The sequence below is a fragment of the Ylistrum balloti genome, unplaced genomic scaffold (assembly GCF_031769215.1).
Source record: "Ylistrum balloti isolate Yb309-2 unplaced genomic scaffold, AGI_CSIRO_Ybal_v1 Utg369640, whole genome shotgun sequence".
NCBI classification, from domain to species: Eukaryota; Metazoa; Mollusca; class Bivalvia; order Pectinida; family Pectinidae; genus Ylistrum; species Ylistrum balloti.
The window spans coordinates 2,193,187-2,209,458 of NW_026781901.1; the positions used below are offsets into that span (position 1 = coordinate 2,193,187).

The window sequence follows — 16,272 nt, forward strand, 5'->3', positions numbered from 1 at the left end:
TCAAAATCACCTATCCTAGTCTGCGAAGTATACTGTTGATGTCATGTATTAATGGATTATATTGCAGGGTCCTTCAAAATCACCCATCCTAGTCTGCTATGTATACTGTTGTATTAATGGATTATATTGCAGGGTCCTTCAAAATCACCCATCCTAGTCTGCTATGTATACTGTTGTATTAATGGATTATATTGCAGGGTCCTTCAAAATCACCCATCCTAGTCTGCTATGTATACTGTTGTATTAATGGATTATATTGCAGGGTCCTTCAAAATATACTGTTGTATTAATGGATTATATTGCAGGGTCCTTCAAAATTCACCCATCCTAGTCCTATGTCTGTATTAATGGATTATAAGTATACTGTTGATGTCATGTGTTAATGGATTATATTGCAGGGTCCTTCAAAATCACCCATCCTAGTCTGCTATGTATACTGTTGTATTAATGGATTATATTGCAGGGTCCTTTAAAATCACCCATCCTAGTCTGCTATGTATACTGTTGTATTAATGGATTATATTGCAGGGTCCTTCAAAATCACCCATCCTAGTCTGCTATGTTTACTGTTGTATTAATGGATTATATTGCAGGGTCCTTCAAAATCACCCATCCTTGTCTGCTATGTATACTGTTGTATTAATGGATTATATTGCAGGGTCCTTCAAAATCACCCATCCTAGTCTGCTATGTATACTGTTGTATTAATGGATTATATTGCAGGGTCCTTCAAAATCACCCATCCCAGTCTGCGAAGTATACTGTTGACCTCCATAAGACCTTGTGATCATTTGGTTCTTTATTGGTCACTTTCAGTTTATTGTGCTTTTAACCGCACAAATGTCAAAATTACTTCATAAGTAAGAAAGACATACACACTTGTATGTTATACATGTGTACCACAATATATTTTTTTTCTTCAGGTTCTATGTTCAAGTAATATTTCCGGTCAACATGAAGATAATGGTCAAACAGACAAAAGATAGAGGATGCCAACAGTAAGCTTAAATCAGGTATTGTTACTTATTTAGTAGTCTGTTTTCCTGAAAGAAAATGGTTTTCACATGTTTTTGATTTTTTATTGAATTAATAGCTGGATGTGTTACTGATATATGATGCGGTGCTGGCAGAAACTCTCAAAAGTACATTACAGTTGATTTCATCCAAAACAGTTTTCTGTATATTACTGAAAAGTTAAATAGAATTGAAATTTACTATGTACATTGTATATCAGTAAATAATTAAAACAAATCCTTATTGAAAACCTTCTCAGTGATCAAGTTATTTAGCTTTCTCTACTGCCGTATTATAGTAATTATTAATTTGTTATCAGCAGTTCCTCAATTCTTGCCAATTTTAACTCCGGCATCACTCATTACAATATTGTTGTCTTTTACTGAGACAAAAGATGGGCTACAAATTACCTACATCATACTTAAATTTCAGATGCTTATCTCGACTGCTGTATCAAATCAAAAATATCATCAGTATCGTCATACCTAATCAGGCAAAATATGTTAAACCATGTTTCATCGTTACTGGACACAACATCAAAATCTTTGTTTGAAAGCATTGTATGTTGAAATCAGCAAATCTGCCATTATGCACAAAGAAGTTCAACTGCCATTGGTTGGTCATATATCAACAGGCTTTTTATAGCTTTATTATTTTAAACTGTGTTGTTCTTTCCCTTGTGTGTTGGTGTATTTTGTAATTGTATTTTTTATATAGTAGTTCTTCCCAAAATTTATATTTTATATTGATTTTATTTAATGATTTTTTTTTCAAAGAGTTATATGTAGCACTCTGTGTCAGTCCCCTTTATCATTGTTTATCATAGCATATAGACTTATTCTACTCCTTGTATCATTTTGATTTGTTAATCCTTATCAATTGAAGATTTAATGCCCTTTGTTTCAGGATTTTCATATGCATTGATAAAGGAGATCATTCAGTAGCTAGGTACAGATAGACAAATGTATATTATGTTATTGCATCTGATTTTGTTTTTTTGTTTTTTTAATAGAAATTTTTTTTTTTTATTCTATTCAATTTTTGTGAATATCATTTTTTTTAGGATTTTTAGGCCGTTTAAATTTTTAATATCACAAATGCTCATTATTTATTTTCAATTTTGCAAGGTTATTTCATTTCATACATACAAATAACTTTCGTTACCCTTGGTTGTCATATTTAACCGAAGGGAAAATAAAATTGATATTTTTTGTCAATAGGGATAATTCAAACCAATAAAGAAGTAGTCCACTGGTCCATTGTTTTCATTTCGTGGTAACAATAGAAACAAATTGTGAGAAGAACTATGACAGGTTTACATTTGAAATAAACTGAAATGCCAAGGTTTTTTGTTGTTGTTTTTTTATCTTATTTTTGTCATAATTTATTCACCATATATATCACCCATCCCCTTGGCCAATATTACATGTAGGATTCTTTTTTTAAAAAATTCTCAGACACAGCTGCATTTTAAATCCATTTATGTATAAATACTTATCATCGGTTAGCGTGTAACGATTACTAAATAATAGCAATTAATAACTAAAATCAGCTATTATTATTAGAAATTTTAAAAAATGAAATGAATTTTGCACAAATGTTGGTGTAAGTAATGTAAGTAACTCGACAACGATTAATTTGCATACAATATAATATTGTCGAAGGAACTGTATATTTCAACGACAGTTAATATAGCTATGCTACGAACCGCGAAAAAGGCTGTTCTCTCTGACTAACGTTTTGATCTTTGACGTAAATCAAAGAAACTGTTTGCCCTGGCCTAGCAGAATATTATTCACAGCACGTTAACACAGTTTGAGGTAAATAGAATGTTTAATAGATAAACATAAGTATATCTAGAATGTATTTCAGATAAAATCTAGATCAATCAAGATTTAAAATGCATTATCAAAAACCATAAGAGAGTAAAACGTAAATTCGATGATATGTCGAGCGTGATAATTGACTGGACATAAAGACAAGTTTCCTGGAATCAGTGGCGTTTCTCTACTGTCTGGCTGAGCCGAAGAAGCTAGATTCATGTCCCATTCCTTCTCTGAAAACTTAAAGGGCTGTATCGCGGTCATATGTGGCACCGTTTATGAAATTTATCGCATTTTTCAGTGCACTTCCTTAGGTGAAGTTGTTTGCTACCCAAGTTTTGAATACATCAGTATTCGGCTGAAATACTTCTAGAGAGAGGGATGGAGGGGAATGGGGGAGACATTACGACGTACCATTTTTAGATTTTTTAGTCCAAATCTGATAAGTATACAAGGACTACCGACGCACATAATTGTCTAATTTTCTATTCAAATCACAGTAAACATACCAACGTGAATACTCCATTACATATTGCCTCGATGAATATCAGTATTGTAAAGCGAGAAACAAGTACAAGATACCAGACCTGGTCAGTTAGAACAATATCTTAAAGCTCAGGGCTATCCAGTGGATGTGATAGAAGATGGTATCAGTAAAGACAATGGGAAATTTACATCACGTGTACACAAACAAAAAGGGCGCACAAGGCTAATCACTTTGTTTCTATTTGTAATCCATGAAATTTCGATGCATTCCGTGTTTAAAAAATAGATATGATAATGTATAACAAAGTAGATGTTGTAGGGGAGTCCGTTTAATAATTATGCTATTTTGCATCGTCGACGACACATTTTGGCATGTTCGGAGTTTCATATATCTGTTGTTAACCATGTGTCGCCTATATGTAAGACACCTAGATGTGGTACATGTCTGGTGTTTATTGAATGTAGTATGTATATGTTTAAAAGTTGCGTAAATTTCACGGTAAAAGCAAACATGAACGTAAATTTAAGTATGTTATTTATACCATAATCTCTTCTAAATGTGGTGATTTTTTTAATTAAGAATCACCATGACTGTACATAAGCCTATCAAAATTGACTCTTAACGAAATGTGGAAGTCAATAATTTATCAATTTCGTTCATTTGACAATGATGTTCTAGAACAGAAAGAGAATCAGTTCATTAAAGTAAAAAAAGCTGGTCTGAACCGGCCATACAATACTTTAAGATTGGGCTATTGTGTATGCTAGTTATGTGAATATATGTATGTTTTGACGTCACGTTATTTATGAAATAAATCTTACATGGAAGCTCCAGCCGAGAAGGGTGAAATCTGTTAATAGGTCTTTAGTCATAATTTATTTCTTCCCTATTTGCCCGCTCAACGTGGACTGGTATACAATCAAGTTATGCTAACGAGAGATAATCAAATGGATCCGTTTAGACGGGTAAAAAATTCCGACTTACTTATCCAGTATATGTCAGTGCTTAATTAAAGAAACCATTGAAAGCTTAATTCATTGTCCTAAATACTTCAATGTGCTTTGAATGACAAAAATGTTAAAACGGAAGAAAACATAAATGTTGACATTTAAATGAATCAAAGATTTGAAAGTGCATTTTGATTCAATAATATATTCGCTTTACTTATGTTATACTCTGTAAATTGTAGACCAATGTTTGATTACTTTTGGTAATATAGAGAACACGATGTGTTATGTTTTACTGATATATGTATGAATTATATGTAATATGTATACCTAGGGGTATATTTTGTAGTCTAAACCATACACTAAGTTTCCTTTTTGTAAGATATAAATGCCGTCACGTTTGTAAAATGTGACCATTTTAATTAAATAATATTCAAAACAAACATGTACTTGTTCATTCTATGTATCAAGTAGCCAAGTAACATCTTAAATTTATCATTTATTTATATACCCAATTAATATTTATTGTAGAAGACGTGTAACGTGTGTGTGTGTTGCAACATATAGAGTGTGTGGTGTAACATCTTAAATTTATCATTTCTTTATATACCCAATTAATGTTTATTGTAGAAGACGTGTAACGTGTGTGTTGCTACATATATAATGTGTGGTGTTGTTTATTTCTGACGGATATATAACAGAAAACAATACAATTGACAAATGCATAGACGAATACAAAGTTTATGTATAACATTTTCTCATTTAAATACATCATTGAGACATACAGCACTCTATCTGGAAGGATAGACAAATTTATAATTCAGTTTCAAACCAAACCCTGTCTTTGACGTAAACCTGCTTTTATAGATCGGAAATAGCGATTCGAATTTTTGTATGTAAATATTTACCTAAAGCTAATGCTTTGTCGGTATTCCTTCAGGTGACGTAGGTTTTCGCTGTGTATGTTGCATCACCTACGTAAATTGTAAGTTTCTAAATGACATACATACCCCATCAACCTTTGTTCCCAGCCATTCCCACAACTTAAGACATGAGGCCAACGACACAAGGAAATAGATTTCCAAACCGGCGGCTTTTTTGACATAATCCACATACGCCTGGCATGCACTGCCAAGCTTGATACCTGAGGGTTTATCGGGATTGATGTGCCATGTTTGGAAGGCAGATTTGTAATACCTGCAAATCAACGATTTATAAAAATTGGAATAGAATGCCGATATGGCAACAGAATCGGCTTTTAGATTAAAGAAACAGTGGGAAGTTGTTAGAGCAGAGAATAAAACCAGTTTATAATTAAGTACTACAAAACGTTACTACACTGAACTCAGTCGTTTAATTTATTAAAGACGACATCGTGGTTACCACGTTAAGACGTCTTGTTTAATTAAGCGCCCCCAATACTGATAAAATGGTGACAAACTATGCATAGACGAACTGACACGGAGACATTTGAAAAAGACGAGAATTTTGTTCCTATTTTGTCCTAATTAATACACCTGGTCCCAGTTATGAACTTAGTATAGTAAACTAGTGGTTAGTGAAAACAGACACTGAACAAACAAGAGTGTTGAATGGAAAATAAACACTCACAATATATAAATCTTACCTGTCTCAAAGAACTTACAACTGTGAAAATATTTCATTTTTTTTTCGCTTTGTCTTAACCAGCATGCCACGTTTTAATTCATACATATGTACTCGACACTGTTTTAAAGTTATCTGATTATGACACTATTGCGTTCCCCAATCTAAAGTTTTACATTTCGATCACTTTGGATTTCCCTTAGTCGCTTCCTCAAAGAAGGACGAAACAGCTGTATGAGGCACTTTGCTTTCTTGTTTCGCTCTACCGCATCTTGCATAAAATTCATTTGAAAAGCGCTATTCACTTGTGTGCTTTTTGTCAATGTGTCGTAATGTTTTTCTTATCATAATGAGGTATTCTAGTTATATTTACCTTATTTTGAGACACATAATTTGTGTCTACTTAGATATGTCATGTTTATGTTACCTTAAGTTAAATTCATGAGCACATATATGTGTATTTGTAATCGTATGTATATATGTCGGTTTAGAAACAAAGAAAACAATATACTTCTCATATTTAGTAGCAGTTCTCTCAAGAAATTCTTTCAGAGCTCCCTCTTTTGCTTTTTGCGCTGCCGCCAATATACTTTATACTGTTCATAGAGGTAGACACAGTCTTGGACCACGAATCTACCTGTTAAAAACAATTCAAAAAGTTAAATTCTAAAGGAATAACTATGTTATACTAATTGAAGTAGGAAATAATTCTACCCAACAGCTAAACCTATCTACACTAAGCGAAACCTGTGGTGTACATTCTCTAGACCAGAGAGGGAGTCGTGCCAGTCAACAGACGATCACAGTCGACACTGGATGGTATATAGCTGATATACATCTATAAAGCGATATCAACAAATGCAAGGTTTGGAAGAGCCATGACATGCACCATTAGCAATATTAAAGTTTCAAAGTTTAAACGTTTGTGACGGTAATGTTTGTTGTTCTATCAAAACATTGATTGCACCGTTGTGTTGCTTATATTAGACAAAAACTTTATCTTAGTTTCCATCAAAATTGAACAACATTTGAATTCTACTTGCTATGGTGGCCATCTTGAATTTTTGAAAAAAAAATGTCTCACACAAACAATGACATGGTGAGCTATATAAACGGCATGTTTCATTTCAATCTTACCCACTTTTTTATCTATATTCTAATCAATAACACAACGCTTGTCTCTAACTCTTCAAGACAACAATTATTTGTCTCCAACTCCTCGAAACAATAATCACTTTTCCATTTCGTTCTCTGCAAAACAGTTGGCTTCTAGTACTCTATACTATATACCACTATGATGATAACCGAAATCTTACTTTTAACTACTAATTTTACCATTTGTGTTGCCATTGGTATGACATTAAAAGGGAATATTAACATCGATTTTGTTAATGCCCCACTTATACCTGTGCTACGACAGAGTACTCTACAAAAGACACACCAATGAACAGCATTCTTCGAAAAATTATCAAAAATTAAACTTATTGAATTATTGTACTACTGCATCTCCCTATCAAGATTTTGACATTTCTTTCATACACTTTACTTATTCCACAGTCGTTTCCTAGGTTTCAAACTTCTAGGCTCTTAACGCCATTGACGAGTCATAAATGAGCGAAACAGCTGTATGATGTAATCTAATTCTGTATTTGGAACTACTGAATCTTTGTAACGTCTATCTCAATATAAGTGGTAAAATTCAATTACGAAAATTGAATGAAAAAATACAATAATGGAATGATAAGACTAAATCAAAAGTAAATTGTAAGATGTGACAAGGCTGAATGAACAACTTCTAAGATGTTTTAGACATACAGTTTAGGTGATAATAAGGCTAGAATAAAACAAAATATTTCGACATGATCATGCTAAATGACAAAATAAGATATTAATGTGATATAAGATATTAGTAACTGAAAATTTGAAGTCGATATTTACAACTTAAGGTTTGCAAGTGAAAGAATATATCAGTAAGTCAAGAAACTCCGCTTGTATCAACCATTTGTCTGAGATCTTTGATTGTGTACTTGGGCCACAAGTGGACAGAAAATAGTTTTACACTTAATATATTTTGTTAGTTATGATAACATTTTAATTCAAAGGTTGCTGGAATTCTTCTGTGCATGAACAAATCCCAGTGTCTGTAGTAATAAATCCTTTACGAATATCACTGTAAAATTAGGTCAGTTTTCTTAGATGTATCATTATGCGATATTTGTACTCAATCAACTTGATTGCAAAGTTAAAAATTCGGTCTACTATTTAAGTAGTGGTGGAGGGGCCTTTCGTCCCATCCTACTTATAGCTTGCTCTCCTTATGCCTCCACCATTGTTTACATGAACAGTAAATATATAAATAACAAAATGTCATGTCATTGTTCAAATGCAGAATGAGTATCTGTAGAATGCCGTTGATGTTTTGTTATCTAGACAATTTATATTTTCTTCTGATTAATTAACGAAATGATCATTTAATATGGAAATATATCACAGAATGATAATTCAGATTCTAGTTTTAATGTCTTTTCGGAGAGTAGTGATTTCTAAGGTCTAGCGCTCTCGCAAATCTTCCATACATTAAATATACGTTCACTATTTTTAATATTGAATACAAATATACACATATATATATTAATGGGCTGTTAAAGTAAAATATGAACTTACCAAACACTTTCGGATAAAAAGTTTCAGTTTTAATACCCTGGACAAATTTCGTGTCCAAAGCGTTCTTTCATTTTTTGCTCGGAAGTTGCATCATTCCAAAGGATATCGAAATTCTTTTAATAATTAATTTTAAATAAAATTATTTTTTTCTTGTATGGTATTTTTAGTTTAGAATAGTTTGTTATATTGATCAATATCTTCATTGTCATTGTCTATATAATGTTGGCGTATTACTTGAATCAAAGAAATATAGATAAACCATATGATTGTCAATTTTGAAATATTTTATACGAGCATTACTGCTAGATAAAATCTTTTTTTGATTTTGATACATATTGAAATAGTTCTGTTGTACTTACTTTATCTGACATACTGGTTTTCAAGGGTAGTGAACTCCAAAAAAAAATTGTACATTTGGTTATATGTAATTTAAAAGTCATTGCATGCTGTCACGCTTGGACAAATCGTAAGGTATTTTCCGCTTGCAAAGCATAATTGTTCAGAGGTTTGACTTTATAGCAGTACAGATTTGTCTCTTGGTATGCATATAACAATTTTAAAATCAAATTAAATATTAAATTAATAAAATATCACCGGCTTTCATTTCATTTTTAAGATTGACTTACCTCCGAGAAATGTTATCTTCAAAAGGTTAAGTATCTTCACCTTTCCTTCTTCCTGGATACTGGGATGTGATGTTTAACGAAAAATATTCGCGAGTTTTATAGGAAAGATTTTAAAACGCATTATCCTGGTAATCTCTGTGTCTAAATTCGATACGGCTTCTTTTTCTAAATATCCTGACGATTGCTGAACCTTGTTTTACACTTGTCTAAATCTTCGTATATTCTTCTAACTCAACAGGGAATAAAGTTATTCTAAAACGATAATGTGCTTCATTGACTCTTTCATTTTGGAATTATATAATGTTGCAATACATGATTTCATTTAATCAAACTTGTTATATTCAGTAACTGTCGTTATTACATCCTTAAACATCTGATTGATATTTATATTAGTGATACCTTGGCGATTGTTTGGATGTTTTTACATCGTTGATAATCGTTAAATTATTTTTTATAAATAAGCACACCATGATATTTAAATGTTGATGTTTATTTAAGGCAAACAAGTAATTAAATTTTCATAGGCGAGTCCAGTATCATTTTTTGATCATGTAAAATCATCACTCAAGAAACAAAATAGAAAACAAATTCCTTGACTTTGTGTGGAAAGTTGTTTATTTTTAGTCAAACATTTTCAATTTTTACCGACAACATATGGCACGTATTGTCTTCCATTCTTTAATACATGTATAATACACACTTCTGGTGAACACAATGGTTTCATATACGAAATAACAAAATAAAACCATTTTGCCAAAGCTCATTCAATTAGTTGAAAAATTTAATTATTTTGTTTTTAAACGTGAAAATATATTCATTCAAAAGACTTCTACAACTAGTGTTAAACATGCCGCATATTCATCACTAAGAGTGTGTTTACAAGTGTGATTACATAGACATTGTCCTCTGAAGCCAGAGGACTGGGGTTGGAATGAAAACTAAATCGGTCGTCACCACTCCCTGTCCCCTGAAACTTTCTCGGTGTTATTCGGCGCATCTGTAAACAAGGATGTGAATAAAAAGTTCGTTCCGTAAAAATGGACATGAAATGCCAAATTAAAGAATTTCTATATTTCACTGGTAAATATGTAATTAAAATACAGAGGAGACATGTCAGTTTTAGGACAACGTTGCAAAATGTATCACATGTCTAACCTCCATTGATCACAAAGGTCGTTTATATTAAAAACGCCTGTCAATGTGATGATATTAGGACGTTTTCTTTTATTACACACTATTTTATGTGACTGAAGTATATGTGACTAAGGTATAGAGGATGTACCTTAGTTTCTGTATAAGTAGCTGTAAAGGCTAACAGTACTATATTGTACAACGGGAATTTGAATAGTGTCACTATCATTTTCTGATAGTAATGAATGATATGTTTAATATGTCTAAGTGCGTTTTAGCTCACCTGCTCACATGATATTTTACAGTGGCACGGAGTTTGTTCGTCCACCCGTCGTCAGCCTTTTCTAACGACCCCTATTCCGAAACCGAATGGTACTTACGTTGGAACGGTAGCATGCTAAGATAGAGGGATGCCAAGTTTGTTCAAAACCTTTATACACTCTCAAGTTCACGGGTACCGAATCTATTAAAATCTTTTCATTAAGCCAAAAAACCCAGGGTGGTGTGATAGTCTTGTACCATGGTGTAATGTAAGGCTACCAAATTTTGTCCAAATAAATTACGTTGTCCCACTTATAAAATGACAAGGTTCAAATATATCAAACAAAGGGTCCGAGGTGCTGATATTAAGCTTGTGTTATGCTGGAATGAACAGCTACGAACTGAATGACATTGACATGCTCAGGGTCACAAGAGTCAATTATGTCAAAATCTTCAAACAGCTTATCAATGACAAAAAGTTTCATTTTCAGTCCATTGAACTTCTTGTATTTGTGTGTTACAAAACACAGCAAGCGCAACAGTGCGAAGAAAAAATGAATAAGATCAATAAGTGTTATGCTATTTATGTTCGTATAAAATTTCTTAAGGTTAGTAATTTTACAGTTCTCATCAAAACAGGATGACCCTTAACCATTGTATTCCGTACGTCATCGTACGCTGTATCTGACATTTTTACATTCTAAACTTCTTATTAAGTTATACCCACTTAAACTTGCCTGAAATGATCCTGATATGGTCTTGACCAAATATTGTTATAGTGTTTTTGAGTTGGTCCAAAATCAATTATGGTCGCCGTGACTGCAATCTTGAAATAACATTTCTACACGTCTTCTTAAGTTCCACCGTTGCCAGTGAGCTGAAAATCAGTGGGAATGTTAAGGAAGGGAATCCGAAGTCTTGTTATTAGCCCAAAATCATCACCCTGTGTCTGTAGTTCATCTGACCTTAAACAATTCTTGTTATTTCGCAAGTACTTGATGGATCCTTTTCAAATTTCAGATATAGACTCCATTTTCTTGGGAATTGCTTTGTCACAAATTTCGTATGTCTGTTCCTCTCTGTTCCCAGTTACGCTATTTATGTTACAGTCTTATTGGAGAAACAAGATGGCGGACAGGCGACCATCTTGAATTTGACATTCACTGCTTGTTTTCACTATTTCTTGAGAAGTACAATTGAAGATAAACCAATATTGGGCGCCAGGATCTCTTTGTGATCGTTTGTTTGCCCAGAGATCTCTTACCATTTTAATGACTATGACAACAATATTTTTTCTGGTCGGCATTTCGATTTGAATATAATTGGAAGACTTACTGCCCCTTGTTGATTTCATAATATTAAACGTGCCCAGAAATCTCTCCTCCCCGAGTTTTCAAAAAATCTCCTTCAAACTTGATAGGCTTGATGACTTTTTGAACAGTTGAACAACAGTTTGAGTCAGTGGTATTTGGTAGGTAGGTGGGAAGGTGTCTTTCTACTGGAATTTTACCAACCGTTATATTAAAGCCAAGCTGTATCACGCCGTCTCTGGCCTAAAGTAATATTAGAGGCCGAAATTAGGAATTGGGAAAACACAATAGGCATTTAAGCGTGATGTATACGTCTCTGGTTAAATTCAAATTTAGAACTAGGCAGAGATTGTTTTAATATTAAGCCTCACACGATCACTGCAGATAAGTTGCATTAACATGAAAAGGTAAATTGGTAAAATGAAAAGACTTTTAATAATTTGTGTGGTTGGCCTATACTTTTACACTGAGCAGATGGGCTGTACTGATACCCGTAGAATCTAAGGACGAGTATACACAAAAGAGGTCACCTCTAGAACTCGTATACGCTGTGGTTATGGCAGCTTGTGACACGTAGCAAATGTGTTTGGAACGATTGGTATACAAGGATATTGCCACTTTCTAACATTTCAACCATAATCAGGTACCAAAACATTGTTTGAACCATTTCGAGCAAAAACACTATAAGATGGCGGATTGTACATATCGTAGCAATATGATTAGTATGGAAACCCGCCTGGATCGTTTCAAGGATATGTGGGTTAAGGGTGACACGAAGTGGCACACGAGGGGAGTTAATCCTTTACTTCTCAAACATCAACATATTCTACTCTCACTCAAGAAACCGATGAAAGTGTTCGTGCCCCTTTGTGGAAAAGACGACTCCATGAAATGGTTGGCTGAGCAGGGACACACTGTGGTCGGCGTCGATTTTTCTGATATTGCTTGCAAAAATTTCTTTCTAGATAATAATTTGGAATACATAAAAGAAGATATCCAGAATTCTCATGTAAATGGACACATCTATAAAGCGATTCACGACCAGTTGAATCTATCTATTTATTATTGTGATTATTTCCAGCTGGTACCTGAACTCCAACACGATTTTGATGCCGTTTGGGACAGGGGTGCATTAAACGCTATGGATTCGGTCAATGTGGCCAGGTATGCTTCCGTAATGGTACCTTTGATGACTGAAGAATGTGTCAACTTCACGGAAATTGTACATGGATTCCCGGAAGCAATTTCCATCGAGACAATTCGATCGGCTTTTGGTGAAACATTCATCGTAGAAAGCATCGATAAAGTTGGACCACACAATGAACATTACAAAAATGTTGGGGCAACGGCTTTTGAACTTTTGTGTGTGAAACGAAAACGACTGACAAACAGCTTGTAAGTCGGTGAAAATACAAGAATTGGATTAAATGTTGTTGAAGAATATACTCCGTAAAACTGAAAAGGGTAACATTATTTTGTGTTGCGATTAATATTCATTTCTCTTGTTAATCATTTTAATGATGTATTTACGAATAAACTGATTGAACAGTTGCTCTAAAACATTTATCATCGTTGACTTTTTCCTTGGTGTCTTAACTAGCGCTATTTTACAAAATAAAACCCATTTCAGTTGAGTACCAGCCAATTAATACCTATGTGAGAGAGGATACTGGATGTTCCAACGCCGAGACAGGCTCATTACTAGTTCCATTTTCTTGTCGTTTTGTACAATAACACGGTGGCCTGTTTACCGGTCGAGATAGTCTGAGATGTCAACTCAGTATTAGAAATATAGAGGTTCTTGTAACACAGCCAACATAATACTTCATCGTGACATTACCATCTCGTATATTACACAAGTCGCTGCTACTACGCCTCACACAGGTCATTTGTCTGAAGGTGTCCGTTTAGCCATCCAGACATCCAAATCTTCTACTGGTTCTGTTGTGAGAACTTCTTTTCTATTGACATTACCAACCTGAAAAAATGTTCAGAAATGTCAAGTCGGTGTGATAACACTGTATATAAAATCGTCCTTCACGAAAAAATCGTTGAAAGTGTCTCGCTAAGTTTGCGTTGAAGTCGATTTCGAAGGCAAAAACGGAATTTCGAATTTAAAATGGCAGATTGGTGACTAAACAGAATTTGTTTACATCGATACCAATAAATCAGAGCCACTAGCTAACTTCTCCACCAATGTCAGTCAACCGTAAAATGCAACGAAGATAATCTCAGGAAATTATACGGAAATTAATCACCAAGTAAAACATGCTTCAGAAATCGAAATCTTTGGAGGAAGGTAAACGCAATCATGGAAGGAGGCACACATTACTGATATTTAGGGGTTAGGATAATAATTATAATATCTATTCATTTCACAACAATTGCGAAGCAAGCTCTTTCGACTTATATTGAACACTCTAGTTGGTCCGAATAGGGCGCGCAAGGGGTCTTACTGTGAAAGGAAACCAGAGTACCCCTGGAAAACCCACGTGGTCGGGCAGGTGACCCCATACCTTTTCACATCGAATCCCGGACAGGTGGAATTACTGCCTTGTGAGTGTCACAAGTGTAATTGTAAATACCACGCAGAAAGTCATCCGTGATAGCATGGTGTAACATACGCAAAATTATCATTATCATGTCTCTACCTTACCGTAACTGATGACTTACACATGTTTGATATATCTCTTTATACTCCAGGGTGTTTTGCCTTTGTATATGTCTTTGTTGTCTGTCTTGTCAATGTATCTCCCTCCCTCTGTTTGTTTGTCTGTCTTGTCTTGTCTTGTTTTGTTTTGTTTTGTCTTGTCTTGTCTTGTCTTGTCTTGTCTTGTCTGTCTGTCTGTCTGTCTGTCTGTCTGTCTGCTACTTGTAACTGTCCGCGTATGTCTCTATTATTTTCTTTCATATAACATGACACATGACATTATGGAATATTCACTTCACTTTAATTTCATTAAAACATGCATGATCATCGGGATGTGAACTTATGTAAGCAAGGAATATATAGGCTAACTAGTATGAATGTGGCTGATTAATGTAAAATGTCTATGCATGTTTAGAAAACTGGAATGAATGTTTTTTCTGTACATTATGTATTACTGTCATGTGCGCATGTTCTTTGAAAAAAAAATGAATAAAATATGAGTTAAAAAAATTTAATTAACAAAACCAGTTTTGGATTTCTACCTGGAAGATCAACAATACTTCATATTCTAAAGGTTTTAGATGACTGGAAATGTATGTGATATATGGGGATATCATGATGGCGTTCGATAAGGTACCTCATCGACACCTTATACATAATCTATACGAATAGGGAATCGTGATTTTGAAAAATGATAAAGAACATTCCCTGAATGTTAGAAATTAAATGGTTTTGGTAAACGGGTCATTATCAAGGTCCCAAGGCGTTAGCAGCAGAATTCCTTAAACAAGTGTGCTGGGAATCGTTCTGTCCGTGCTGTATATAAACGATAGGCTAGAAAATGCATTGTCTCCTCGTCTGCTTCTGTCAGATGATAGCTAACTCTACCGGAAATGTAGTAACAAAGATGATTTAAAATTCTACAATCGGATTTACATTAATTTCAGAGATGGCTAGACGACTGACTAGTAAAATTCAGGCTTAATTAACACAAAGTACTGCGTACCAAGGATCGTGGATATCAGAAGATATAATCTCATGGACCGGAGCGGTGACAACACTATATTAAAAAGTAGTACTAGTGAAAACGATTTAGGTGTAACCGGGGGCAATCAGCTAGACTTTAGTACCAGTATGTAAAATCGTATAAATAAAGGCATTATCAGAAGGTCCTTCAGGTCTATGGATGGGTCCATATTTAAACATGTGTACAAGTCATTAGCAAGGCCATATTTGGAGTATGGGATCCGCACTAATTAAAAGCACTTCCAGCTAATTGAGAATGTTCCGCGGATAACGACAAACCTTGTGTCATGATTAAAATAGCTTTCCGATGGTGAACGTCTGTAAATATTGCAACTCCCAATATTAAATAAACTGAATGAGTGGAACATGATATAAATTTTAGAATAATTAACCATTTATTTGATGAACACCCAGTCTATCATCTTTTGATAAAACAGGACGAACACTAGGACGCCGTTACAAAATGTACAAACACTGACGTAACACGAAGTTAAGGAGGAACTCGTTCACTATGAGAGTAGATGGTGTGTGGAATAACCTACCTGCACATGTTAGTAATGCTCGAACGATTTTGGGCGTTGGAATTACATTTTATGATAATTAAAAGACAATAAGGCTATGTTCGATATCCTATAAACTGTTTGTTAAATATTTGTTATATGGACCTAGAGGGTTTGAGTCTTTGTTCATTATTCAATCAAATTCTATCAATTTTGTGCTAAAGTTGG

General features: G+C 34.0%; 1 protein-coding gene across 1 annotated transcript; it reads left to right on the forward strand.

The window, feature by feature from the left end:
* Nucleotides 1-12,392: 12,392 nt before the first annotated feature.
* On the forward strand, nucleotides 12,393-13,432 carry LOC132554017 (probable thiopurine S-methyltransferase). Its single transcript, XM_060218314.1, has one exon. The coding sequence runs from the start codon at nucleotides 12,557-12,559 to the stop codon at nucleotides 13,265-13,267; it is 711 nt and encodes a 236-aa protein (XP_060074297.1). The 5' UTR covers nucleotides 12,393-12,556; the 3' UTR covers nucleotides 13,268-13,432.
* Nucleotides 13,433-16,272: the final 2,840 nt, after the last annotated feature.

Excerpts from the sequence above, each read along its gene's own strand:
- LOC132554017 (XM_060218314.1), top strand. The coding sequence starts at position 12,557 with ATGGCGGATTGTACATATCGTAGCAATATGATTAGTATGGAAACCCGC.